The 27,134-nt window shown below is 33.8% G+C and overlaps 2 protein-coding genes across 13 annotated transcripts; one reads left to right on the top strand and one right to left on the bottom strand.

Annotated features, from left to right (window-relative positions):
• Positions 1-7,911: 7,911 nt before the first annotated feature.
• Positions 7,912-16,471, top strand: LOC126732408 (uncharacterized). 9 transcript variants are annotated; one of them, XM_050435246.1, is made up of 14 exons: positions 7,912-8,279; positions 8,387-8,452; positions 8,598-8,676; positions 9,166-9,311; positions 9,997-10,098; positions 10,451-10,522; positions 10,620-10,723; positions 10,963-11,044; positions 13,523-13,615; positions 14,120-14,184; positions 14,755-14,809; positions 14,906-14,986; positions 15,938-16,046; positions 16,139-16,471. In XM_050435246.1, the coding sequence occupies exons 1-11, from the start codon at positions 8,157-8,159 to the stop codon at positions 14,780-14,782; spliced, it is 960 nt and encodes a 319-aa protein (XP_050291203.1). In that variant the 5' UTR covers positions 7,912-8,156; the 3' UTR covers positions 14,783-14,809; positions 14,906-14,986; positions 15,938-16,046; positions 16,139-16,471. The 9 variants fall into 9 exon arrangements, with proteins under 9 accessions (XP_050291203.1, XP_050291202.1, XP_050291204.1 ...); XM_050435245.1 differs by having other exon boundaries at positions 14,751-14,809; XM_050435251.1 differs by having other exon boundaries at positions 7,916-8,279; positions 14,109-14,184.
• A 2,261-nt stretch (positions 16,472-18,732) lies between these two features.
• Positions 18,733-22,389, bottom strand: LOC126732406 (F-box protein FBW2-like). 4 transcript variants are annotated; one of them, XM_050435240.1, is made up of 4 exons: positions 22,234-22,378; positions 21,915-21,973; positions 20,393-20,717; positions 18,733-19,595 (listed from the first exon to the last, which is right to left on the bottom strand). In XM_050435240.1, the coding sequence occupies exons 3-4, from the start codon at positions 20,698-20,700 to the stop codon at positions 18,944-18,946; spliced, it is 960 nt and encodes a 319-aa protein (XP_050291197.1). In that variant the 5' UTR covers positions 20,701-20,717; positions 21,915-21,973; positions 22,234-22,378; the 3' UTR covers positions 18,733-18,943. The 4 variants fall into 4 exon arrangements, with proteins under 4 accessions (XP_050291197.1, XP_050291198.1, XP_050291196.1 ...); XM_050435241.1 differs by lacking the exon at positions 21,915-21,973 and having other exon boundaries at positions 22,234-22,389; XM_050435239.1 differs by lacking the exon at positions 22,234-22,378 and having other exon boundaries at positions 21,915-22,123.
• Positions 22,390-27,134: the final 4,745 nt, after the last annotated feature.

The following is a 27,134-nucleotide window of genomic DNA, read 5'->3' as shown; positions in this document are numbered from 1 at the left end:
TTTTGATGTAGGCGGGGATTGAACTTTAGATCTCTTATTCAACCATCAGAAACTTTATCAGTTGAGTTAACTGGAACCCACAAATTCATATCTATTTTAGCATAAGAACATACCTTTTTTTTTTTTTTTTGCATACTCACTTTTTAAAACACCCTACAATAAATTGTTTATTTTACAAAACATTTCATTAAAAAAAACTTTTACCAAATACTCAGTTTTTTCAAAAAACTCAGTTTCATACCACATTTTTTGAAACCCCCACTTTTTCAAAAAGAACAATATCAAAAATTTGAACCAAGCTCACCCTTAGCCATTATAAAACTCGGGTTGTGTATAATAATAATAAAAAAAATGGGGGTTGTGTTGATTTTTTTTTTTTTAAGTTTGGTTTGTAATTTTATTTCCACCCCGAAATTAAACCAAATCGTGTGCATTTCAATTTTTAATTGGGTTAGTTCAAATTTTTTATATTTATTTTTCTTTTAAGAATAATTCTTAGATGAGTATATGAAATGAAATGATTACTTTTCTTGATTCTTTTCCATGTTATAATCCTTTTTATATTGAGTAATTAATGAGATGACATAAATTATATAGTTCTTATAGTATTTATTTTATAAGGAGTATTATTATTATTTTTTTTTTTTTGAGAAACATCGGTACCAAACATTGTGTTTCAATGACCAATCCAAAAAATATTCAAAACTCTGATTTAAACCCTTTTGTGTTGATCTCAAGATTAATTGAATTTCTCTTTCTTCTTAATGCAAATTACTGTATTTCTTATAAAAAAAATAATAATAAAAACCTTTTGTGTTAGTACGTATCAGTTTTTCCCTCTCTTATTTCCACTATGATGTTATGGCCCTATGGGGCTTATCAAAAAAAAAATGTTATGGCCCTATGGATATGTCCTTTCTCAACCAAAAAAAAAATGTTATGGGTATGTCTTGTAATTTGCACATCATCGTAGAACCCACCACAGACCACTCGTTACTTAGCCACGTAAAAGTGCAGATGAGAGACGTAAAAAATTTCTATAAATTAGTATTTTCTACGTCCCACTTTGTTTATACTTTATTCCATTTTAGAATGTCTCAAAATATTATCTTATTTCTAAAAATAAAAGTCATTAATTTACTAATATTCCTATTATACTCCTATTTTATTAATAATTCAATTTTTTGATAAATTTATTTAAGGGTAGTTTTGGAAACTTATATATTTTTTAAAAAGTAGACAAGACAATAAATGATGTTCCTTTAAAAAATTTGACTTTTCAAATACAACAAACAAAGTGAGACAGAGAGAGTATAAAGTATTATATCTATGCAATGTACCACTCTGAATCGAGAATCATAGGTAAATGAAACAAAAAAAAAAAATTTAAGCGTTAAATATGGATTATAGAAATAAGAAAATTTTATTTTATATATAAAAACCCACAAAAACACCCTGGTGATCAGCATTCAGCCATGAGCAGAGCTTCAGAGAGATGAGGCTCGGGTCTAGAAGGGAAGGGGGATTTGCTGATAAATGATATGTGGATCGTATTTGATCCGACCCGTTTTAGTTGATACTCTACCCTCTGTCAAGCCCATACCTGGTTGGACCATGCTAGTCTTAAGTCCATCACACAAACCCAGCTAGCCCGTTTTCATTCAAAACCAACTCTCAACTCACAATTAGCACCCAGCTGGCCCAAATTTAATTCAACACTCAGGCTCAGCCCACTCTCTTAAAAAGGTCCAATCCGGAAATGCCTAGCCCAAGCCCTTTTACAATCAAACCTCAATAAACACCTGGTCCAACTCACAAATAAATATAAGCCAGCCACTTCAAACTAAAATCCCCAAAACACATAAATTCAAATAAAGGTCCACCCCTAGATCAGGAGTCTTTTAGCTGAATATTGCAAAAAACTGAGTTTATTAGTAATATAGGTACTATTCAAAATTATTTGAAAAAATAGTGAATTTCGGCAACGGTGTTGCCGAAATTGCAAGAAAAAAGTATGAGAGAGAGGGAAGATAAGTGATGTGATGAGGAGGGAGAAAAAATTGAATTTCGGTAATGAGATTACCGAAATTCTTGCTACCGAAAGCTACTGCCCAAGTGAGTGTGAAGTGCCCGAAGTGCTAGTGCTAGGTGGAGTGCCCAAAGGGAAACCAATTGTGGCAACCAAGTTGCCGAAATTTTAGGGAAGGGAGGAGAGAGAAAATATGAATTGTGGCAACCAAGTTGCCAAAAATGGGAGAAAAAAAAATGTGGCAACCAAAAAAATTGTGGCAATGGCATTGCCAAAATGGAGGGGAAAAAAAATTTATGGCAATTAATTTATGGCAATGGCATTACCGAAATAGAGGGAAAAGAAAAAAAAAATTTGTGGTAATGGAATTGTCGAAATAGGAGGGAAAAAAAAATTTGTGGCACCGAAAATTGGAGGAGTCAATCAGCCAATCACCTCACCTCTTCCTCTGATTCTTATTCTCCAAAGTACTTGGAATATATTCATTGATCATTCCCAATAAAACCTAATCTACTGATATCACGCGTAAAATCTATGTCATGGATTATTTTTTGTCTTTTCATTTCTCCCATTCGTAATAAAAGGCAAGTACCCTTACTAAAGGATTGCAACTCCTCACAAAGCAAGTACCCTCACTAAAGGATTGCATTTCCTCGCAAAGTTACATACTCTGATTGTTCAGTTACTCTTCTGCTTTGCTTCAATGTGCACAACTAAGGATTGTAAGTTTTGGGTTGATGTAAGTTTCTTTGCTTTGCTTATTAACTTACAGCTCTAGAAATTAACAAATTTATTATTATTGTATAAATATATGCTTTGTAAATATTTAACTTACAGCTCTAGAAATTAACAAATTTATTATTATTGTATAAATATATACTTTGTAAATATTAGAAGCTAATACATTGTAAAATATTATGTATTGTTGTTGTGGGAGGGTTTCTTGTCTCAGCCCCCAATTAGCATCTCTCCCTGATGTGGGATTGAGCAAAACCGTAAGGTATAGCCAAAACGGACAATACCTGTTAATTGGGGGCCAAGACAAGAAACCCTCGGTACACATGTCTCTTGGGCTCAAGCTTATAAGGCATATGTGGGAGGCGTCTCTTCCCGATGTGGGATTGAGCAAAATTGTGAGGCATGGCCAAAGCGGACAATACCTGCTAATTGGCGGTTGAGACAAGAAACCCTCCCACAGTTGTAGTTAATATTGTTTGTATGCCTATGATTATGATTATGATTATTGTTGTTGTTGTTGTTGTTATTCAAATTTTAGATTAATGAATTTTTTATGGTTAGGACTACAAGCATTTTCAGTATTGTTGTTATTTTGTGTTTATTTATTATTATTTAATTGTGTGTTTTTTTTTTTTTTTTTTTTTTTTTTTTTTTTTTTTTGTGGCAAGTATCACTCTTTAATTCTCACTCTTTCAGTTGGTATCACAATTGTGGTAAGCATCTTAACTCTCTAATTAAATTTATGTATATGTTTTGTTAATTTTGAAATTATTTAATATTATTTATTGTTATTATTAGTATATGACCACAAAAATTGTATTATTGTGATCTTTTTATAATCAATTTTACTTTGTTATTATCAATTATTACATTTATTACTTGGAAAAAATATATTGCATAATATTTTTGTTAGTTTATAATAAAGATATGTATGTGTATTATTATTATTATTATTTTTATTTAGTACAATAAATCATACATTTGTGTTTCTTTTTCTTTAAAGTTTAGTTGGTATAAAAATTTGTTTAGTTTCTTGAATCTTTACTTTTTAGGGTGATTATAGGCGGGGAAATGAAAATTAATCATATGCTTTATAAATATTATATGCTAATATATTGTAAATATTATATATGGTTATTGGGGGGCCCGAAATCTGAGGTCCCAGCCCACTTTGTGCTAAAGGCCCAAAGTCCAGGTCGAGGAGCCCTACTGCCGAGGACGCGCAATGAAAGCTCCCTGAAGGCCCAAGGATGTGGCCGAGGACGATCTCCCGCTCAACACCTCACAAAACGCTTGAAGAAAAGGACAAACTCAGTACAAGAGCAGTATAAGGGAGAAAGCTGCCAACACCGTAATGTGGAGCCCTATGTCTGACAAGCCCATACTGCAGACCTTGCTATTTAACTTTTCCCAACCACCCCCAACCACTCTGATGTATAGATTGATAGGACTAGTCATTACCCCAAAAAAAAAAGGGAAAAACTGACACGTAGACGAGAGACGGGAAGTAAACACTGGTATGAAAGGGGGATCCTACAAAAGAAAGAAGAATGGTGAGAATGTGATGCTCCTCGGACTAATTCCGAGGAGTCAAACCCTTCAAGCCGCATCGATGTAAGGCTTAGCTATTCAGGCCAAACCTACCTTTTGTATAAGCTCCCATTAAATCAGAACCAGACCCTTACCCAGCGACCAAGGGCAAGCCTTTCAAGCCTACTCTCTACAAATTATATTGTTTGGGCCAATTACACACGAACTCAATATCATTCTTGGGTCGTTAAAAATCGTGTCCTTACAGTTATATTATAGTTAATACTAATTATTGTGTGTATGATTATTTTTGTTAATACTATTATTATTATTATTAAAAAATTTGCTTCATAAATCCTTTATTTGATTTTCTTTCAATTTTATTATGAACTACAAGCATTATAAGTTATATTTAATATTTAGCATAAAAAACTATAGTAGTCACTATATATCAATTTTATTAATTTTTATTATTGTTCTTTTGTTTTTATTTAGGATTATCTTTTTTTAGAAGATATTTATGATTATCTGATTGTGTTTTTTTTGTTCTTTCTTTCTTTTATTGCAAGTATCACTCTATAATTCATACATTCTTTCACTTCATATTGCAATTTTAGTAAGCTTTTCGGCCCCCTAATTTAATTGGAAATTATTTTCTTAGTTTGTAATTTTTTATATAGATGGTTTGTAAAAAATATACCTTCAGATATTGTAATTTTTTAATCTCAATGTTTATATATTAAAGATACTATGAAAATGCATCTTCACTTACACTATACTTTTGTATTATATGTGTATGAATTTAAGAATACGATAATTAGGGTTGATTCCATTCCAATTATGAGTATGAGTATGATTATGATTAATTTCTTCTATTCTATTTAATTTAGGGTTGACCAAGATCTTAATAGTATTTTATTGTCAATTCATTAATGTCATAGAGGTTATCTTAGTCCAAAAAAAAAAAGGTTGATTTAGTTTGATTTATAGACAATTTCCTACTAATATAGAGGTAATGGATGTTGCATGGTTTAACTCATCGTAGCATTTAATGTAGGATATATTTGAAATGAAGCCTGGGCCATTCGATCATTCTCTGCTAACCCAACAACAAGATCACATCTCTAATGATGCAATGGAAGGCAATGTACGTTGCGAGATCAAAATTTATTAATGTCTTAATAATATCTACAATTATTCAATTTACATGAAAATAATTTCAACATTAGCAATATAATGTTGTACATTTTAAAAAAAATTTCAGTTTTTCACCTTACGAGTGTGACCCCAACCGTTTGCACCCCCCCCCCCCCCCAGCGCAATTAGGTGAATGTATTACCCCATATTTGCATCAATGTAGACTATACCGTGTTACCCGTCTACCACATATAGATATTGACTGGGGTCTTATCACTTCTTTGGTGGAGCGGTGGCAATTTGAAACCCATACATTTCACCTACTTGTGAAATGTCGATCACTTTACAAGATATAGCAATCATTGTAGAATTGCCTATTGATGGCAATGCAATGTGTGGGCCCCCCACTAATTTGAACTGGGGAACAGTTTGTCAAAATTTACTTGGAGTGACACCACCTGCAACAACATTGGATTATGGTGGCCTTAAAATAAACTAGATAAGGAATACATTCTCAAACCTACTAGAGGGTGCCAATGCTGTAACAACCCAACAATATGCTAGGGCATACATGTTCCAGGTTTTGGCTTTACTTTTTGGAAATAAGAGCCAAAGTGGATTGCATTGTTACTTTCTCCAGCTGTTAACAGACTTTGGTGTAGCTAGGGAATATAGCTGGGGTAGTGCCACACTTGCTTTCCTTTATAAAGAGTTGTGTACAGCTGCTGTTAAAAAAAGTGTGAAGATTGCAGGTCCTGTTTTCATATTACAATTATGGGCCTAGAAGCATCTTCCATATTTGACCTCAATTCCAATAAATCCAACGAATTTAATTGGTGACGACCCATACAGATGCAGGTGTAATATTTACTTTCTATTTCTATACAACATTGTATATTGTAGCGTTTATCCTTGATACTTCCAAACCCTAAAATCAGTGGCAATCATTAATTGTGTATAGGTGGGCGATCAAGAGAACTTTTACTCACACACCAACGCATGTTCTACATGCGTACCGTTCTAATCACGACACACATTATAATGAACAGGTAATATATGTTGTCATAATGCATTAATGGTTAATTTACTAGTTATATTATTGTCTTGATCGATTATAACATAGTTATTATAATTAGAATTGCAGGTTATTTGGATACCGTATGATAATTATTTGCATTCATGGTGTCTTATAGAAAAACATACATGGACTACTATAGCGTCATTGCTATGCTTCCAAATTGTGGAGTATTACCATCCAAAAAGAGTCATGCGACAGTTTGGGTTGTTGCAAAGATGTCCAAAGTGGCCTACTGACAATTTTGATAAATCTGTGCATTGTGTAAGGTTGACAAGAAAGTCTGGTGTCAATTGGCGTAGGCAGCATGCACAATACTATCAACTTTGGAACGAGCGAGTTAAAAATGTAGTTGGGGATGACAATTTCCATTTAGGTATGGACTACACAACATGGTACCATTAACATGGTCACTTATTCACGACACTAAAGGCGACTGCCCATATGTACCAGGTTATTATTTTAGCTTTTTTAATAATACTGCACTAATATTGATAACAAATTATTTACACAAACAAAATACTGCACTAATATTGATAAGAATCAATGTACTTGAATCTATCATTATTTGTTTTATAGGTACTTTTACAATACGAAATGAAATAACATGACATACACACAAACCAAATTGCTTCGGTAAAAAAAAACTACGGAAAGAACAAGAATATGTGTACTTTTTAGAATAAGAATTTAAAATATTTTTTTTATTCAGACAATTCTCTCTCTCTCTCTCCTCCAATTTTCAACAACTCCATTGCAACAATTTTTTCTTTACCACAAATTTTTTTTTTCCCCTCCATTTCGGTAATGCCATTGCCACAATTTTTTTTTCCTCCCATTTTCGGCAACTTAGTTGCCACAATTCATATTTTCTCTTTCCTCCTTCCCTACAATTTTGGCAACTTGGTTGCCACAATTCATATTCTCTTTCGAGCACTCCACCTAGCATGGCACCTGGGGCATTTCATAGGCAGAGCTTGGGGTAGCAGGAATTTTGGTAATCTCATTATTGAAATTCGATTTTTTCTCCCTCCCCCATCACATCACTTATCTTCCTTCTCTCTCATACTTTTTCTTGCAATTTCGGCAACGGTGTTGCCGAAATTCACTATCTTTCCTCATTTTCCCAAATAACTTTGAATAATACTTATATCGCTAATAAACTCAATTTTTTGCAATATTCAGCCAAAAGACTCCCTAGATCAAACCTAATTTTGTTCATTTCAATTTTTAATTTGAAGTACCAAGTATTTCCCAACAAATCTCTTTTCTTTTTCTTTTTCTTTTTTCCAAAATAAAGAGAGTTTTATTGCGGAGGGGTGGGAGTCTATGATAGGAGTCCCTTGAACCATTAACTTTGCGAGTCTAAGGGTTGTGATTCGAATCCCTTGAACCATCACCCTTGCAAGTCCAAGGATTGTGGTTCAAGTCGTGGCGCTTCAGATACTATGTGCACATAGATAATTCCAAGCAGTTTCGATGGTCCATGCCATAGAATTTGGGTTTAAGTAAGCAGGCAATGATACCCGTCGTGCCCTTCTTTTGTTAAAAAAAGAAGAAGATAGTTTTAAACTATAATTTGAACCTGTCCACCAGTAAACGACACTCGCATTCGCAAGTAACAGTGTGCAACCAAACCCCAAAAAAATGGAAGAACTAAGGAAGCTAGAACAAGTACAGAGAACGCTCAAATTCATGGAGTCTCGTGCTATATCGACCTCTTCCGATCCCGACTCCAATCGCTTCCTCGCCAATCTCATTCTCCTCTTGGTAATCTCACACTCAACTTCTAGGTTTGTTTCGCTTCCCAAAATCGCAATCTTTTTCTTTCCCTGAACCTAACACAACGCACTGTATAATATTCCCGACGATTCAAGGTACAACCGTGTGGAGAACTTGACATGGACAACAAGTGCACTTTGGTCTCCACACATATGCCAAAGGTGAGTCACTGTTTGTTTGAGTTTCGATTACCTAACCTTATTTATTTATGCACAAACTTCTTTTTCTAGTTACAATTCTACTTTTGTTAACTTTTCCATAATTTTTTTTAATCAAGAAATTGCTAATCCAAATGCGCATTGCCAGATTTCGGTTGCATTTCTTGAGGAAGCTTCGCTCTTGATTACTCAGGAAAGCACAACAGAAGCAGAAGATAAGCATAATGGTTTGTTGTGGACATTCTTTATTTGAATGCTTAATTGCTTTCCATGTAGATATCCGACGCTCTATTTGACAATCTTTGAGTATTGCATTTGTGCACAATCTATATTTGGTTGATTTGTTATTATATACCGAAAGGGTCTTAGAAAACTTACAATGGGTTAAAAAAAAATTTGCTTTATCCGTGCTTTCGGTTCTTAGGAATATGGAAAATTGAAGGCATTTTCATTTTCATTTTCATTTTCGAGCATGTTATTTCTTTAACTCAACCAAATGGAGACCATAAACTTGTGACACCATATCCTTGCCCTTGCAGACTCTATATGATTTTTTGACCTTGGAATATCAGCTGAGATGTTTAATAACAATGATAAATTTCAGTGGTTTATGTCATTTTGATTTTTTTTTTTCTCGTGCTGAAAAATTGAATATCTTTGTGACATTGGTTTCATATAAATTCATATGTTGATTAAAGTTTCCACTGTCTTTGCAGGCCCTTGTCAAAATGTTGTTGATAATTCTATGCAGCTTGATTGTGAGAATGAGACGTATTCTGGTATGTTGCAAACTAATTTTGAAGACATGGCTATGGTTGGGTTGGATGCAATGCAACGAGCAAATTCTACCCTTGAGGATTTTGTAAGTACTTGTTTATTACTTTGCAGGCTAAGGTTGTAGTTTACATTCAGCTTCAAATACTTTCTTGTTATGTTCTTATGCTACTCAATTAACTTTGTTTGAAATGCTTCCTAGAACATACATAATTTTTTCTCTCTTAAAATCGTGCCCCACGTCATATCTATCTTTTAGTTTAATTCTCCTACAGATACAATTATGTGGGTGAACTTGAGTGTTTAAAGGTTTAAATAATATGACCAAGTTTTTAAATAGTTCATAATCTGTTAAGTTACTAGCTTGTATAGACTAGTTGAAAGAGAAATTGAAAAATAAATAAAAAATACCAAGTCATTGACAAAAGTGAAATGAGAGGTGCTCTAGTGCTTTCCATGGTTATATTCATTTAATGAAACTTTTAATTCTTCACAAAAGGCTTTTCTGTTGTTACATCATTTCTTTGATTTAATCACCTATCACAGTTGGAAATCTTGACTTCATTAGTTTGTAATGTTAATGAAAACACTGTTATTATATTATTTATCATCCTTATTGGTTATTATTGTCTGTAATGTACACTTGAACACACAATCTTCTGGATAAATGCCCTGTCTCCCTTCTTTTATTTGACAAATATACTTGTATGCCTGCTGGAAAAATTAATGCATAGCTAATTTTTTTTTTGAGGTAATGCATATCTATTTTGCAGTGCAGATCCTATTTTATGTTTCATGGGATGGATGTAAACAAGCCACAGTCATTATTCAAACATTTACCTGTGCTTTCATTCACAGAAAGTTTTATTTATCAGGTAACACTCTGGAAGAAATATTATGTTCAGTTATCTTTTGAAGAGGGGAAACATTAAAGAAATTTTGTTGAACTGGTTAATGGGGCTTCTAAAACAATGTCTTTCTATTGAAATTACTTGCACAAGGAAACAAAAAATTGGGAATGAGTCTTTCCCCTTCTGTTTCTTCCCAGTCAATACTTGCTTTCAGAAAATAGTAACCTTTTGGAGTAATGAAATTACCTTAGAACATGTTCAAATGTGATTGAATCACAGTGTGATCTGCATTATTGTGATGAGTTAATCTTTAAACTTTAGCTATTGTCTATTTGCTTTGTTTTCTTCCTTAACAGTAATGGTTTTGATGATGCAGCTGGATAGTTTGAATGAAAAGATATTGCATCTACCAACCAGTGGAGCCTCTGTTTCAGAAAGAGGATGCAAGGTGATATGTCAACTAATTCTTTGGAACCTCACTAAAAGCATCTTCTATCATTCGAATTAACTTTCACTTGGCCAATGTAATTCCATTTGAGATGCAGGATGGACATCAGAGGTTGATTACTCAATTCACAGATACATTTAAAAGCAACCCTTTCAGACCACTTGTGGGCCTACTTGAGTGTCTTGGTATTTTGACAGAGAGGTACACTTGCTTTCTTGCTACACAATTTTATTTAAACAAATGAAGAACGTTTCCCTTATGGTTGGATGGAGGGTGATGGGCAGAGAGCAGAGGAGAGGAGAGTGGAAGGTGGCTGGAATGTGCTAATTTTTAGTATATTTCGGCTACCTTCCCCTCTCCTCATCCATCTCCCTCCATTCCAAACATACCCTTGAAGTTTGATTTGAAATATTTTGTTTCAATTTCTGATTAATTTGTAGGATAAGAGATGAATTGAAGTGTGGAGAAGAGTATTGGGCTCTAGAAAGAAAGCTCTGTTGTGCACTAATGAGCCAAGAGAAGGTTCGTCTATCGTCATGGTCCTTTTTGCCTAAATTAATATAGTCATTATTATTAATATTAACTAAGTAGTATGTTGCTTTTGAATGATCCTAAAAATGTTTTTGGAAATTGACAGACATTTTAATGAAAATGGAAAAAAAATTCTTAATTTAAATTTATTTTTATTTTAATAATAACTTGTGGTAAGTCATTTGCAAACATATGATGGTGCCTCAAGTTACTCATTATTTGAGTTTATGAAGTCTATCAGTTCTGTACTTAAGCAAACCAGTAACTCTATTAATTCTTATTTTTTATATTATACTTTTTGGATAATGTGGGGTATAGATTATAGAACTCAACAGGGAACAAGAGGCATTATTTTCTAAGACTCCTCTAGACACAAGGAGCTTTTTAAGAACCTGGTCTCCATAGTAAATTATGCCCTTGGCCCTAAGAAAATGGGCTCCATCTGCAAATTTGGACTCTTTGTGAAACTGCTAATTGTTGCATGAACATATAAGGTTTTCTGGCATAAGAAGCAGTTCAATCAATTTGCTTATTTTGTGCCCCTAGATGGTTTTATGACCAAACACCTTTTGGTTTGCTTTACCTATTTAATTCCATTTTTACTCATCAAAATATGAACGAACAACAACAACCAAGACTTACCTTTTGTTTCTTTCTATTGTTCAAATCTTTGTATACTTCCTATATACACTTTTCCAAATTTAATAAATTATAATTACTTAAAAATAGATATATATATATATATATATATTACCAAACCATTTCAAGTGACTAATGCGCTTCTTCACTTCATCTATCCCACTCTTAACCTATGATTTACATTCTCTCCAATCTCTCAATGTTTATGACGTATTGATTCAAGATTTCAAAAGCTCTCTCTTTGGTATCTCTTGACCATCGAATCTTACAATCCCTTTATACTTTTACTAAACTTACATTCCATGTGCTTTGTCTTAATCCTAGTTAATTAGAAGCCTTTAAGTTCTAGATCGTCTCACCAAATTTTTAACTTGGCATTAAGTCCACTACTAGTTTCTTGACTTTCATCCATTAAAAGTATATCACTTGCAAAAAACATACACCAAGGGAATTTCTCTTGAATCAATTTAGTGAACTTATCCATCACCAATGCAAAGAGATTAGGGCTTAATGCTGGTCCTTGATCAAACCTATATAGACTATAGCGATAGGAAACTCACTTGTGGTGCCTCCACTTGTTTTCACTCTAGTTACATCTTTGTCATATATATCCTTGATCAACTTAATGTTCTTTAGAGGGACTACTTTCTTTTCCAAAACCCCCCACATAACCTCTCTAGGGACCCTATCATATGCTTTCTCTAGGTCAATAAAAATCATATGAAGGGAGGGAGGAGGGGGGGGGGGGGGGGGGGGGGGAGGAAGAAGGACAATTCCTTTATCCTCATTTAGCATATTGGTGTGAGGGAATTACCTTAAGTGTATGAAACTTGGATTGTCTGTTACCAATTAATTCTATATTTCCTTAGGAGTTTGAAGGTTAAAAATAAGAGAACAAGGAATTTTTTATAAGAAACCATTGGACTTCCAAGAAATTTATTAGAATTAACACACACAATAATGCTTCAAATAAAGAAGGTTGTTGGGGGGAGAGTAGCTTGAAGAAGGTAATCATTGGAATGGAAACAAACAAAAAAGATGACAATTATAATTCCATAAGTGGACAACTTTGAACATTGTATACTATTGCTAAGATTTCAATCAAGTATTATATTTTAAACTCAATTATATCAATACCTCAATTTATAGTTGAAGACCTACAGAACAAAAGAGATTTGTTTGGGACACACAAAAGTGAATAGCAGATTGCTATCCATATCAATTATATTTATTCAAACTATGTCTGCTGCTCAAATCTACTTACCAACAATTTTAGAGAATGTATAAATTGAATTGGACACTGTTTTGAGAACTTTGTGATTAATAATAAATTGAGATCTTTGATGAAATAAAAGAAATATGGTGCATTTAATGCAAAGGGAAATTGTATCAATTAAGAAACCCCCTGAATATTAGCAAAACTACAATTATTGTTTACCAAGGAGAATAATTTGTAGTAAAAACAAGATACACTTGGACCAGAAAGAAATATCCATGCTCAAAAACCAAAAAAAAAAAATTATATATATATATATTGTTTTTTCTGTGAGTTAATGGAGACTATATCTACTGTGAATTTGCAATTTCATTTATTTTGTTTGTATTTGTTATAGCTTTAGTTAGCTCCTCGTGGAAGGAAATTGTTATGCAATTTCTCATGTTTTGTCTCCTCACAATTAATATGAGGCATTGAGTAATAATTCCAAATTTCTAAACTCTTTAAATTTCTTTCTTAGAATTCTTTCTCTAATTCAAGGGAATTATTATGCAATAGATAATAGGCATACCAGAATTTTTGGTTTAGAGTTTGATTGAATTTTTGCTACTCAGATCTCTGTTGAAGATGTGATAAGGGCGATTCACCTAAAATCATTTGATTATCGAGTTCTAAATCTTCTTCTATATCAGTTGAGAGGAGAAAAGGTAAATTATTGTTAACTTGTTCATATACTTCTGACTTCTGTCTTCTTCTTTTTTCATCTACAATTTAGAAACCAAAATAATTGTACCTCTTTTCTCCTTCCTGAGATGTAAGTTACACTTTGTTGTCCTTCCATGCTTACATAGAATAAGGTAGCAACAATCTGATGTCAAGAAATAATACCAATATTTTCCTTCCTAAGATGTAAGTTAGGAGCTTTTTTTTGGTCCTCCTTTGTTTAGACTTTTAGAATCTCTCAATTACTGAAATATTTGAAAAAATGCTTAAGCAATGTGGTTACCCTTCAGTCTTCACCTTCAATTTTTGTGCACCAAAAATCAAACTCAAATTCTAAATTTAACAGTGATGTTTTCCTGTAATTGTTGTTGTCTAACAGCATGATGCAGTTCTTGCACTTTTGACATAATATGTCTTCCATTTTTTCTTCTAGTCTTTGTAGCAAGAATCATGGGTTAAATTGTGTTTTCTTTGAAGCTGTTTTGAAGGTCAATGATTTGCATATGGAATTTCTCTGTGTGTCAGAATTCCTAGTGGAGGTATCTGATGATCTGTAAGTACTTCTCTTTTCATGTCTTTCCATGCATTTGTTCTAATTCTACACAGAATGTTTTAGTGGTCAATATTTCACCTAATAATTGGTACCGGGTCTTTCTCTTTTCTAAATGATCTGTATTTCTGAGTCAAAGAACAGTACACTGCTTGAGGTTTGGGATGCAGGAACTGTGCCTGGCCAGGGGCAGAAATATGGGGGCAAAATAACAAAAAATATAGAACTTAACCAATATAAAAGTGTCATACAAGAAATATGAAGAGTTTGGAGGGCCAGGGGGAACCATATATATTTTGAAAATTCTAAGTAAATTCAAGGGTGAAAATCTAATTCTTGGGAAGTTTGGGAGGGGCGGGGGATGGCCCCCACAAGCTTCTATGTGGTTCTGCTCATGCCTGGCTACATGCCTACATGTGAATCTGCATGTGCTTTTAATCTATTGAGGTTGCTCAAGCAGTGCAGAGTACTCAAGGATTTACTGCTTTATTGGGCAAATGCTTATTTTTTTTGTTTTCATTGAGATGACTAATGCTATTACTTTTCGATGTTGAAATTATTGTGGCAAGCAAGATGCCTGTTTTACTCAATACTGAGGTGACACAAAATGTGTAGGTTTGACTATGAGGTCAGTTCATTTATCATCATCATGGTTCCCAACTATTACCTGATCTCATTTTAATTAATCCAAATCTTACTTGATAAACTATGGTTTTCCATGTAGGATGATGTACTAGAGAATAGTTTCAATGTTTTGCGCATGTTTGTCAGATTATATGGAGCTTCAAGAGCCCCAATTATGCTGGTGAGTATGCCAGGAAATTCAGCTACGTACTTTGTTGCGATGTGGAGCATCATGCTTGTCTATAATTTTCTATTAATATTTCCACACAAGTTATGAACTCACAGAGCATAGAGATTATTTCTCAATCATCAACCTTGATTTTTATTTACAATGCATTATGTTGAAAATGAACTAGGTTCTCTAGAGGTGATCAACATACTTGGCTTTTCTTATTTCTTGAATAATAAATTACCTATGATTCCTACCAAGAAAAGCAGTTATCATCTTGTTCCAAGGAGGCCTTTTTTTTTCTCTTGGTTGATTGCTGATTTACTGCCTGGATGTTTCTGTAACTTTCTCATGTTGCTCTAGTTATCTTCAAAAACTTTATTTGTAGAATTGTGACCAGGAAGCTCTTAAACTCTTCACTGGAATTGAGATGTTCCTTTCTCTTTTTTCTTTCCCCCCACCCTTCCTTTTCCCCCTTGTTCGTTTGAAAAGTAACTTTTTTGAAAACAAATTTTCATATCTTAATCAAAAGAACAACTAACAGAAGTTAATGATGTGCTCTAATACATTTCTAAAATTTGCCGAAAGGGATGGCCCTAGTTCTGATTTTTCTTTCTTTCTTTTCCTCTTCCTTTTATTTTTTATTTTTATAAATAAGTACAAGTATACCTATGCCATTGGGTCCACATATCCTAAATATATCCATTACTTTTAAGTGGGTTTCCCTAGAGGTGACACTAGATGCTTGATTGGACCGATCAGAGAATGTAGTTTTATCCTTTTAATATATATATATATATATTTATATATATTATTGGTAATAATGTAACTGTCCTTTACTTTTGGAACCATTTATTATCAAGTGAATGATTCTACCAAGTGAATTTATGTTGTAACTCTTCAATGATAGCAATCTTTTGGGTAAACTTATATATATATATATATATAATATTCTCTCCACAGGCAAGATACATTACTGAGGCTGAGCAGAAGTATGAGAGTTTACTGAAAACCTTGGATCCCCAACTATCCTTGAATTACCAGAAAAGATGTGAAGAAGCCACTAAAGAAGGTGGTTTGCGACTCTGAAGGCTTTTATAATATAAAATTTATCAAATTGCCCCTTTGTGAACATGATTTATCTGCAACTTTAATCTTCTTTAGGTGGGAAGATATCTGGACATATACTTGGAACGTGGAGCATACCGCCTGTGATTGTCGATGAGGAATTATATCGATCTAACTTCCAAAATTCTAAATGAATAGAGGTATCTGGTTGACACTTGACATGTGGTTGAATAAAAAGAGGGCTGAAATCTATTGATTTTTACTATTTGATTGATGCAACGTGCAATTTTAACCCTTCTGTGTCCATATTATGTTACATTTTTTTTTCCTTCTCTTATTTCTACTCTGATTTATGGGTAGTTCTTGTAAAAACAATGTGCACATCACTGGCCCCCTTTTAATGCAATGGTTGTGTCTGGATTTAGCCAAGTGGAAGTTCAGGATTAGATGAGGTAAAAAGAAAGTAAAATACCTATGAATTTCTTAATTTGGCTCCTCATAAATGACTGAATAAGCAGAGGACGACAATAAAATGATTGTCATTTGTAGGAGACATAAAGAAGTTTGTGCTAACACTAAGTCTGGTAGTTCCTTGCCTTTTAACTAATTTGTAGTTCTTAAAAAAGAGAGAAAGGAAACCAATTTATAAAGAGTATATTATGCCCAGGAAAAAAACAAAGGTCCAGTTGGAAGAGGACTGAACAGACTTTAACTTTTACAATCTTTCTGGTTCTTTGAACTGTCATTTGTCTTTAGTCGGGTGTGCCTTTGTCTTTTCCCTTCTTGACATGTCTTATATCATGTAGAAGGACTCACCCCCTTTATAAAAGGGCAGTGTTAATTACACGTCTGTACAGTTTGAAATCTCGTTTTCAAGACACGATTTCAGTTGTTTTTAACGTTTGTGTATGAAAGTGTAAGCGCGCGCACATGTTTAAACCTTTATAAAATGGACCTGCTTGAGTTTATTACGACAACCAAACAGCTCTGGGTGTCTTATGCAGTTATGCACTTGCTATATCAATATGTAATGGGTGTCTCACAACATGAGCCCCACGTAACTGTGGGCATGCTGTGACTGTAAGACAACTGCTACATATAACAGGTCCAAAAGATAATTCTCAGGTATGAATGTATGATGTAGATAAGGAAGTGTCAAACCAAAAGTTAAAGCTATTGTTCCTTTGTACAATGACTCACTGACTCCTATCCGAAAGGCATCTAATTTGGGACCCAGATAAAACAAGAAACAAAAGTGTACAACAGGGAAGCTTCTCAGTGAGTGAAATTTCACACGTAGAAAAAGGGGAACTGAAATTCTGATTTCCATTTAATAATGAGAATAGTCATGAAACTATTAAGAAAATCAATCTATTTTGGAGACTGCAAAATCAGTGTACTTAATTGAAATTGACCATCTTAAAGTTCCACGACGAATGCAAAAGACTGCAATTAGGCTTTAAAATTCTGGTGCAATTTGGGGAACATGTTGATATCATTTGAACTAATTAAGTAATTATCCAAGTTTTAGAGCCAATCTGACAGCCCAATCCTCAATTAGTGTCAGAATGCATTACTATTAAGAGAACAAAATGAGAGTATATGATGTAAATAAAATTGCTCTAAAATTATGGTGCAATTTGGGGATTTAACAATTTAGTCCAATTTCAACATGCTGATATGATTTGAACCTAGTTATCCAAGTTTTAGAGCCAACCTAGTAGCCCAATCCTCAATTAGTGTCAGAATGCATTGCTATTAAGAAAGCAAATAAGAGAGTATAAAAGGAACAAATGTGGCGCCCCCTCTCATGAAGGGGGGTAGCTAGTGCATTGCAAGCCAACAGAATCTCTCAAGAATTAATTAAATTCAAAACAACATAAAGCTCAAAAAAGTATACTCGAATAGATGAATCAAATCAACATGTTATAGAAAAAGTTGTCATTGTTTTGTAATGATATATTTTCGGGTTTGTCATGTGTATGGGCATATGCATATGAGAGAGAGAGAGAGGTTTCATAAATTAGTGCTCCTGGTTTAAGTTAGGCAACCTAAGAGTGCAATAGTTATAACCATGATTGTCAAAATCTCGATTTGAATTCTACGATCCTACCTGCCCAAAACGATTTGGATCTTTCGAAAATCTTTACAATCGTTCAGGATCGTATGATTCTGACGATCCCAAATGATCTTGGTTTCTTGTAATCTTTTTTAACTTGTCAAAAAACTCAGTTAAACCTAAATGAAAAATAAAATCCCAATAGACTAAGTTTTTCCACTCTAATGTAGAGAGTGTCAATTGGACACAAATAAAAAATATTCCAATAAAGTGCCACATTTTGAGGTTTTTGGCATCTTTAAATGATGCTTACAAATTGTTGTACTGATGTATGATAATTACATCAATAAATGTATAATTTATATGATTATTTAACATACCAATGTGTATTTTTTGTTTTTTTTCTAAAATAATGTAGGATCTTATAATCCACGATCCGATCTTACGATTTACGAACCCACTTACCTCTCATGATCCTACGTAGAATCTCGATTTTGACAACCTTGGTTGTAACAACAACAAGCATGCATAGGGGCATCCAAAATGTCTCTACATAATGAAAGTTGCTTACTCGGTATTCAACCGAAAGAAAAAGACCTTACTATTTTTATAAACTAAGAGAAAAAAGCAATGGATAGAAGGCCTCACAGTTTCACTTGAATTATTATGCATACAAACCTTAGATGCACATAAAAGTTTCTTACAGAATAAAAGAAGTAGCGAAGTGATAGTAACAGCAACAGTTCTTATAGCATAATCCAGAGTAATGGTAGAACCTTTAAATGCCATTAAAAAAAAAAAAAAAAAAAACACTCCATCAAGCACTTTCACACAAGCAAACCTCAAGGAGAATGTGGCCAATCAAACAAAGCATTATTGAAATCGAAACCATCATAGAACCTCAATTCTACCTCTTCCATACTTTGGTCGTCTTCCCAAGCTGCATCTGACATATCTTCATAATAATCATCATCTATTTCACCGGCCACAAAGTCCCACGACAAATAGCGAGAGGAACCTGAATTTGAACAATCATCCCAGCCAGTCATCTTACAACAGTCTATGGGAGGTGGTCCAATCACCTTTACCCCAGAGAATTTTTTGACAATCTTCTCATCAAGTATTACATTCCAACACCCACGTACATCCAAAAACTCAAGCTCAGGACAGCTTGAGAGTATCTTCAGCACACTTTCTGTACTGATTAGCAGATAGGCCAGTTCAAGATGCCTGAGTTTTGGCATTGTGGCTGCTATTACAAGGGCCTCATCATCTTGACTGAGCTTGTCAATTAGCTCTAATGGGTGCATTGTTCTTCGCAACCTAGTAAGAGATTTACAGTGCTTTCCGATTGCCTCAAGGGCAGGGGCTCCAATGTTTCTGCAGTGGCTTATATCCAAGAAAGTGATGGTAGAGAGCCTCCAAGCAACCTGTTCCACTATCTCATTGCCTATTTCACTTCGTGGCAGCTGCAAAGTCTGAAGAGATTTGGCACTATCAACCAAGAAAAAAGGAGGATTGAAACTATCGAAATGACCAAAGCATCAAATTCATGAGGGGAAAAAAAAAAGCTACACGAACAGAAATATTATGAAAGTTGAGATAATTATTCTATTTAAAATCAATATAAAAAGTGGTTGCTAAATGAGAAACTTTGAATATCAGAACTGGTTTAACCTCACTAATTTGGGAGTTAAAACCTCAAAATTCTTTAAGAAATCAAGGAACTTGATTAAGATTTAAGGCAGTTCAAAATTTTTTTTTTTTTTTTTTTTTTTTTAAATAGTCACTAAAGGTGCAATTCTCTAGCAAACTTGTCCTGCCCCGTTCATCCAACATATTGCTCCAGAAAGCATAGCCAGTTTTATCCTTGTGTATGTACCGGGAAAGTGTAAACCAAGATCACTAGATATAAATCCATGGATCAATTTATCCGTAAAAGAAGTTAATATTGAATACATTCACTTCCTGACCTAATTGATTGCAACTACCATCACTGTAACACTAAACAAATCATATTATATAATTAGGCCAACTTTATCTCCTCCTATGATCATGTTGTAGTTGATGTCTCACTACCAGTGTCCCACCAATCATGGGATTCCCTCCTATTAACAACAGGACCATTCTTTTATATATTCTCCTCACATAATTCAGACTTCACAAAGCAAAATACTATTTCTTAACAAGATTCTTCAAAAAGATTTAGCACAGTATTCCTAACAGGGAAAACTAATTATGACATGATATTGTTATACTAACTGATCTGCAGTGAAGCAAAGACTACTCACTGATCTGCAATGAAGGAAAGACTCTGATCACAAGGGAGGCCGGAGACACATAGCTTGCGGAGTGAACCAGAACTCCATGTGATAAGCATCTGAAGCATTCGATCAAGGGTCTCAGGGCGGCGAAGTTCGCTCCATTGCTCAATGTCTATCTCCTGCCAGCAGTAAGGCCCTCTAACAGCTTTACCCCATGACTTGCAAACCCTTGGGATCACAGTAAGAATCTCTTGAAGTGAAAGATTTTTGAATATTAGCCCAAGTGCATCAGGGATTAGCTCATCCCAGTGTCGAAACTCACAGTCCTCCTCCATCTAGTTTCCCTTTGGTCCTGCCATTATAAAGATTGATCAGGAAATGGATTCCCAAATTATGGTCTTCAGGAATTTTTGTTGGGATATATCAGGAAACACAGTAAAATATTAAAAAAAACCCACCATTGCTACTATAATCATCATTATAAGGTAAAAAACTAGAAAAGAGAAATAATTTGAGAGAACAGGAAAAAGAATAGTGATGCAAATCAAGGAACTTCCTTTCCCTTCTTCCAGTCATTTCCATATAAGAAGACTGAAAGAAGGCAGGGAAGCAAATCAAGCAAATTCCTTCCCTCAAGCAACATGCTTAATGATCCATACCCAGAAAGGAAGCAAATACTACAGAATTGACAAACTCCATTTCCAAATAACCAAGGCTGATTTTGAATGAGTCAAAGGAAAAATGGTTAATTAAATTTAAAGCAATCCACCATAAAATATGGGGGTCATTTACAGTGTCAACTTTAAACTACAACATTTTGCAATCAACATCTTAATTCAAGATCAATTTGCAGTGTCACCCTAGTATCCAAAATTATATTAAAACTATCACATAAGTGAGTTGGTTGGGTGGTGAGGTTCATTAATACGTCATAATTAATAGATTAATTCTTATTAATTTGCAACTTCCACCCCAAGAAGTACAATAATTTGTTAATTTCAATTTTTATTTTGGAATTTGGATAGTGGGGTTGCAAGTTAATCTCGTGTTTTTTGCCAAAAAAAAAGGTTTAAAACGTACATAGCAAATGACTAGTTCAGGGTGGGATAGGTACCTTTTTTTAGAAAATATATACATAAATGTTGATGGATGATAGGTACAATTAACCAAAGGAGAGTTACAGCTCAACTTTCAATAAGAGTCAAATAAATAAATAAAATTAACATGCCCAAGTGTTCAATTATGCCAAAAACAAAATTTCTAAACAAATTAGTGAAGGAACTGGTAAGGTGAACCATACTTAAACGAAAGCACGAGTTAATAATAAAAAAAAGAAAAAGAAAAGAACGCCCAATTGGAAGTGGAACACAACATAAAGGCAAAACATCCAAGCAAATCCAAAGATTAATAAAAGTAACACTGTTTCTGAGTCTGTGTTCATCAACAGCATGCATGTATGCACGAACAGCAAAAGTAGTACTAGAAAAAGGAAAATGAAGAAAGTTAAACACACAAACGAAAAAAAAAAATGAAGACTTTGAAGGCTTACCGGTAATGGGTATTCTTAGAAACTTGAAAAGAGGCCGGTTTTTTAGAGGGGCATGAAAGCTATAAAAAAAAAAAAAAAGGAATAAAGAGGTGAGGTGTGAGAATAGAAGACAACACTAGAAAGAACAAGAAGGAGAAGCCAATACGAGTCAGGAGTCAGGACGACAGAAAAGGAGAGAGAGAGAGAGAGAGAGAGAGAGAAGAAGAAGAAGAAGAAGCGTAAAAGAAAAGTTTAATAATTGAATGGGAAAAGGAAATCATGTGAGTGTTGAGTGTTGTGGCGTGAGCGTGACTGTAAAAAAAAAAAAAACTGTGTTTACCGATTTGTGTGAGTGAAAACTGAAACCAGCTTGGAGAGTTGAGCCTTTCAGAGATTTTGCATGTACTTTTTGCGTCACTTTGTACTTGGCGCCCGGGGGTGGGGGGTAAATCATAAATGAAGCGTAGTATATTTCACCATTTCTCTAGTGTTTTGAAGTTTTATCCCTAGTCTTACTCCACTGCACGGTCTGCACCTTTTAAAGGCAGGAAAAATAATATTCTACTATTCTAAACTATTTCTATATTAAATTTGTACTCTAACGGGTGGTTTGGATACACGTTTATGATTAAAGTTTACGCTTTCTGGCCCTTTTTATTTTTCCAATATGTGAATAGTAATATCACATGAGTTTATTGTACAGAGATAAAATATACTATTTATACACGGTTTACGAGTTTCACGGTATTATTCATAAATTAAAAAATTATTTTACTACAGTATTTTCAGTTTTCAATTTCAGTAAAAATAAGTTGTATCCAAACGGACCCTAAGAGTAGGTTAGGTACTTATGTTTAAACAATAGTTTTTAATATTTTTTTAAAATATGTTTAAGTGAAAAAGTGTGTGAAAATACGTATAATGTTGTTTAAAAATTGAAAATATGTGTTTAAACTCGCGTGCCAAACAAGTCCTAAACTTTTTGAATATATATTTTACACTTTATGAAAAAGTATGACATGATGTAAAAGGACTCGATGGTTCATTTTCTCAATCCATTAAAAATGAAGAAGAAATTACATTTTACCATTTTAAACTATCCCCAGATTACACTTTATACCCTAAACTGTTCGAATACACATTTAGCACCTTAAACTATGACCCTTGTTATATTTTGCATATCAACGTTAAGTTTATCGTTAACTTGGATGAAAAAGCATGATATAATGTGAAATTTAATTGCCCATTTTCTCAATTTATTAAAAATAAATAAGAAATTACACTTTACCACCATAAACTATACTTTTTATTACACTTTGCACTCTAAACTTTATATTTCCATCCAAATTAATGGCAACTTAACGTCGATGTACAAAGTGTAATAATAGTCATAATTTAGGTTGCAAAATATGCATTCAAAAAGTTTATGATGCAAAATGTAATTTAGAGTATAGTTTCGTATAATTGCAAGATGCATACACACCCTTCTAATTTTATCATAAAAAATTTACCACAATTTTTTTTTTCTTTTCTATCTCTGCATGGGCCAATTCGTTCCTTACGTATGAGAAAATAGGGTTTTTTTTTTTTTTTGATGAGAAATATAGGGTTAATTTTAGGAATTCCTTATATATGACAAAATATAGGGTTAATTTTTCCTAAAATTAACCTTATATTTTGTAAGTTGGAGAAGATTTTTTCAAACTAGTTTAATATAGATTTAAGAAAAAAATTTCAAACTAATTTGAAGGAAAACTTTATCTAAATTTTTATTGTTGGTTAATTTCTATATATATATATAATTTTAAATTTAGACTAAAAAAAAAAAAAGACATATTAGACCTATCATAATATTATATTAATTAGTATGTAAATTCTAGATAAGGATGGCAATAAGGTGGCTAAGCAGGGTAGGATTAGATCGATGGTGCTTCATTCCCACTTTGTCCATTCTTTTGAGTGAGAAAAAGTGAAAACTTATACATGGCAAGAGAAATGTGCTTTTGTGGTAGGGCAAGTTGGAGGTTGTAAGGTTGAATTTAATCAACCATTTTGTTGGCTTTATTCCGTGTCAAATTTGCTTGTAATTCAGCATTTAGAAACCTTGTATTTAGGTGAGAATCATGTAAAGGTAGTGTGTAAGAGAGTGTAAAGAAAAGCTCAGAAGTGTGCAACTCAGTAGGGCCTCGCGACTGGATCTCACAACTGGTTCACAGTTGGCAAGTCGCCAAAGAGGCACACGTGTGAAGCATGCAGAGGAGCTGAAGTGTCACGCCAACTGTTGCACTACAGGACAAAAGTCCTAGGCTGACCAGATAGTTAGCTCGCAACTTGAACTCGCGACTCAGTCCAGTCGTGAGGCTAAGTCACCAGACCACTCTGTTTGGGAAAAACCGACATTTCGCATTCCAAAAACACACCAGTATAAATACCCCACCCACATATTGTGGAGAGCTTCCAGAGAGAATTTTGAGAGAAAAACCCTAGAGAAAAAAAAGATTGACTTATCCACAATCTTTATATTTTGATTCTCCAAATTCCTCCACTCTCACCATTTCCATTGTTACATCCTTGAGAGGTACATTAGTCAAAACCTTTTTTCACCATACCCATATATGTGAGGAGGCTGTTTGGTGCTTGGGAAGCAGTTAGGAAGAAACCAATTGATATTGGTTGATGCTATAAGTTATAGCGAAATTCGGTAAGCTAGAGAAGACAAAAGTTTGGCGTAACCTCGTTGGAGCAAGAAGCTTGGAGGGTTTAGGTATACTGGGTAAATTAGGCATGGAGGGTCTTCTGCTGTTCATGTATCTCAACTTCATTCTCTAGTGGATTATAGACCGCTTGGAGGGCGGCGAAGAGGTTTTACGCTGATCACTTCGGTTTCCTCTTCGATAACACATCACTATGTTGTATTTGTGTTTGCATCTCTCTTCCCTTAATCTTTGCCATTTAATTTTTGCTGTGGTTGTGATTTTATTTGATTTAAATTGTTTTATCAATTATGTTTTAAGCTTATGTTCATATTCCGCACATACATTTTTTGATTATAAGCTTGAATTGGTAATTTGTAAATTGAGGGTCTAAACGTTTAAAGTGTTTTACACACTATTTGAGCATTTAGAGGTATTTTGTCATCCTTAGTGAGGTAACTTCAATATTAAAAAGGTAGAGATGAAAGAAAAAATGAGGGACAATCATGAGAGTGCTAAGAGTAACAGATAAAAAAAAAAAAGTGTTTTAGAGATGGTAATAAAAGTTATTTTTTAAAAGTTATAATTAAGGTGTGCATGAAAAAGAAAATTAAATAAAAATATGTATACATATTCATGGCTTGGCGATGCAAGACATGGCTAGGAAAGCAAAACTTGCCTTAATGAAAACTTGTGCAGGGCAAGGTAGATTAAATGGAACAAGGAATTTTTGTCATCTTAACTTGTGGATTTAAGGAAATATAAGCGTTTGCTCATGATTGGGCAAAACTTTGTAATAACATCTCTTGGATCGAGTAAGAGCATTCTCATCAAGTGTGTCAAATGCCAAATATTTGGCATTTGACACACCAAACTCTAAAAAACCACCTCCATCAAGTGTTTTAAATGGCATAATATTTGGCATTGATGAACAGTGCAATCTCATATTTGAGACCGCACTGTTCACCAATTGTAAAACTTATATTATTTTTTATTCAGTGGGGCCCACTTTCTTTTCTTCTTATTATTTCTTTCTCATTTTATTTTCTTCCATTTCTTATTCTTGCTCTGAGCCAACCATTTCTCTACTCTCTCTCTCCCTTTGCTCGACGTCTTTGCCTCCCTCTCCAACAAAGCCCAGGCCGGAGCATCAAGCCAAATCGATCTCTATCATAATGGTTTTTTTTTTTTTTTTTTTTTTTTTTTTTATTTTAAGTTTGTGATTTGATGGTAGATTCGGCAGTGGTTTTGTGGGTTATGGATTTGGCGTTTTGGGTCGTGGTCTAATGTGTTTTGGCGATTTTGTGGGTCTGGGTTTGAGTTCATGGGTTTGGGTTTGTGGGTCTGCATTCGTGGATCATCAACGTGACCGGCGTGGATCGTCGAATTGACCAGCGTGGATCGTCGACTTGGTTGATCTCATTGGCATGGGTCATTGACTTTATTGGTGTCGGTCTCTGATCGTTGTGGTGGTCGTTGGAATTGTGGTGGGTATGATTGCTGGGTTGAGACAGTGAGACCGAAAGGGAGAGATAGTGAGATTGAGAAGGAGAGAGGGGGAGAGAGAGAGATAGTGAGACCAAAGAGAGAGGATGAAAAAAAAAAAGGAATAAAAAATTATAAAAAAATAATATTTAAATGAAGTTGTAAAAAAAATAGAAGTTTTGATTGGTGTATTGTAATATGAGGTGTTAAAATTGAAAAAATCGACCACTGCACACTCTTGGTGCGATGGTCACTCCATAAGTATAAATGCTTGTGAGATATAGGGGCAAAGGCTGGGGTTCAAGTCTTTAGAAGCGAGTTTCACACACATATACACTTAGATTAAGTTAGAATAGAATTTCTATTTTCTATAAAATAAAAAATAAAAAAAAAAATGTTTTGAGATTATTAGGTTGTTGATCAGTCAGTGTTATGCATAGTGTTGCATCTTTTCTTACCAAATCCTAATTTTGTTTTACTTCTACCTGTCGTCAAGTTTGATTGATTTGACTCTTTACCTTGCCCCTAATTAAGCTCTCACTTTTCGTTCTTCTTTTTGTATTGCCACTTGAAATCTTGAATAAAAACATCCAATTAGCCTGGCTTTATGAAGTGGAAACTTGGAAAGGTCTCTTTAGTAGTTAGTCTAGCAATAGCTTCTTTAGTACAGTCTTTCTTTCTTCTATCTTTTTCTCTTTTGTTGTTTTATTTTTGAAAAAAATAAAAGGAAAAAAGGGAAAAGAAAAAAAAAATTATTATAGTGTTGTCAAAAAAATTTAACTCAAATTTTAATCTCTTCTTCATAGTATTTTATCCATATGTGTGTGTGAGGTCCCAAAAAAGTCCTAGAGTTTATTCTTTGTGATAAATTAAAACCCCAACTCTTTGTTAAATTAAAAGTTTGGTCCAAGCCCCCATAAAAAAAAAAAAGTTTGGTCCAAGCTTTATAAGTCATGACAGCCAAACCTTCCGTCTATATTTATTAAAAGCCACTAATGGAGTAACTCATATGACGAAAGAAAAATTTTCATTAGTACCTATTATATGCAAACAACACTGTTTT

Source organism: Quercus robur, chromosome 6 (genome assembly GCF_932294415.1).
Source record: "Quercus robur chromosome 6, dhQueRobu3.1, whole genome shotgun sequence".
Taxonomy (NCBI): domain Eukaryota; kingdom Viridiplantae; phylum Streptophyta; class Magnoliopsida; order Fagales; family Fagaceae; genus Quercus; species Quercus robur.
Note: the sequence above shows the minus strand (reverse complement) of the source record. Positions and strands in the feature narration are given on the sequence as shown.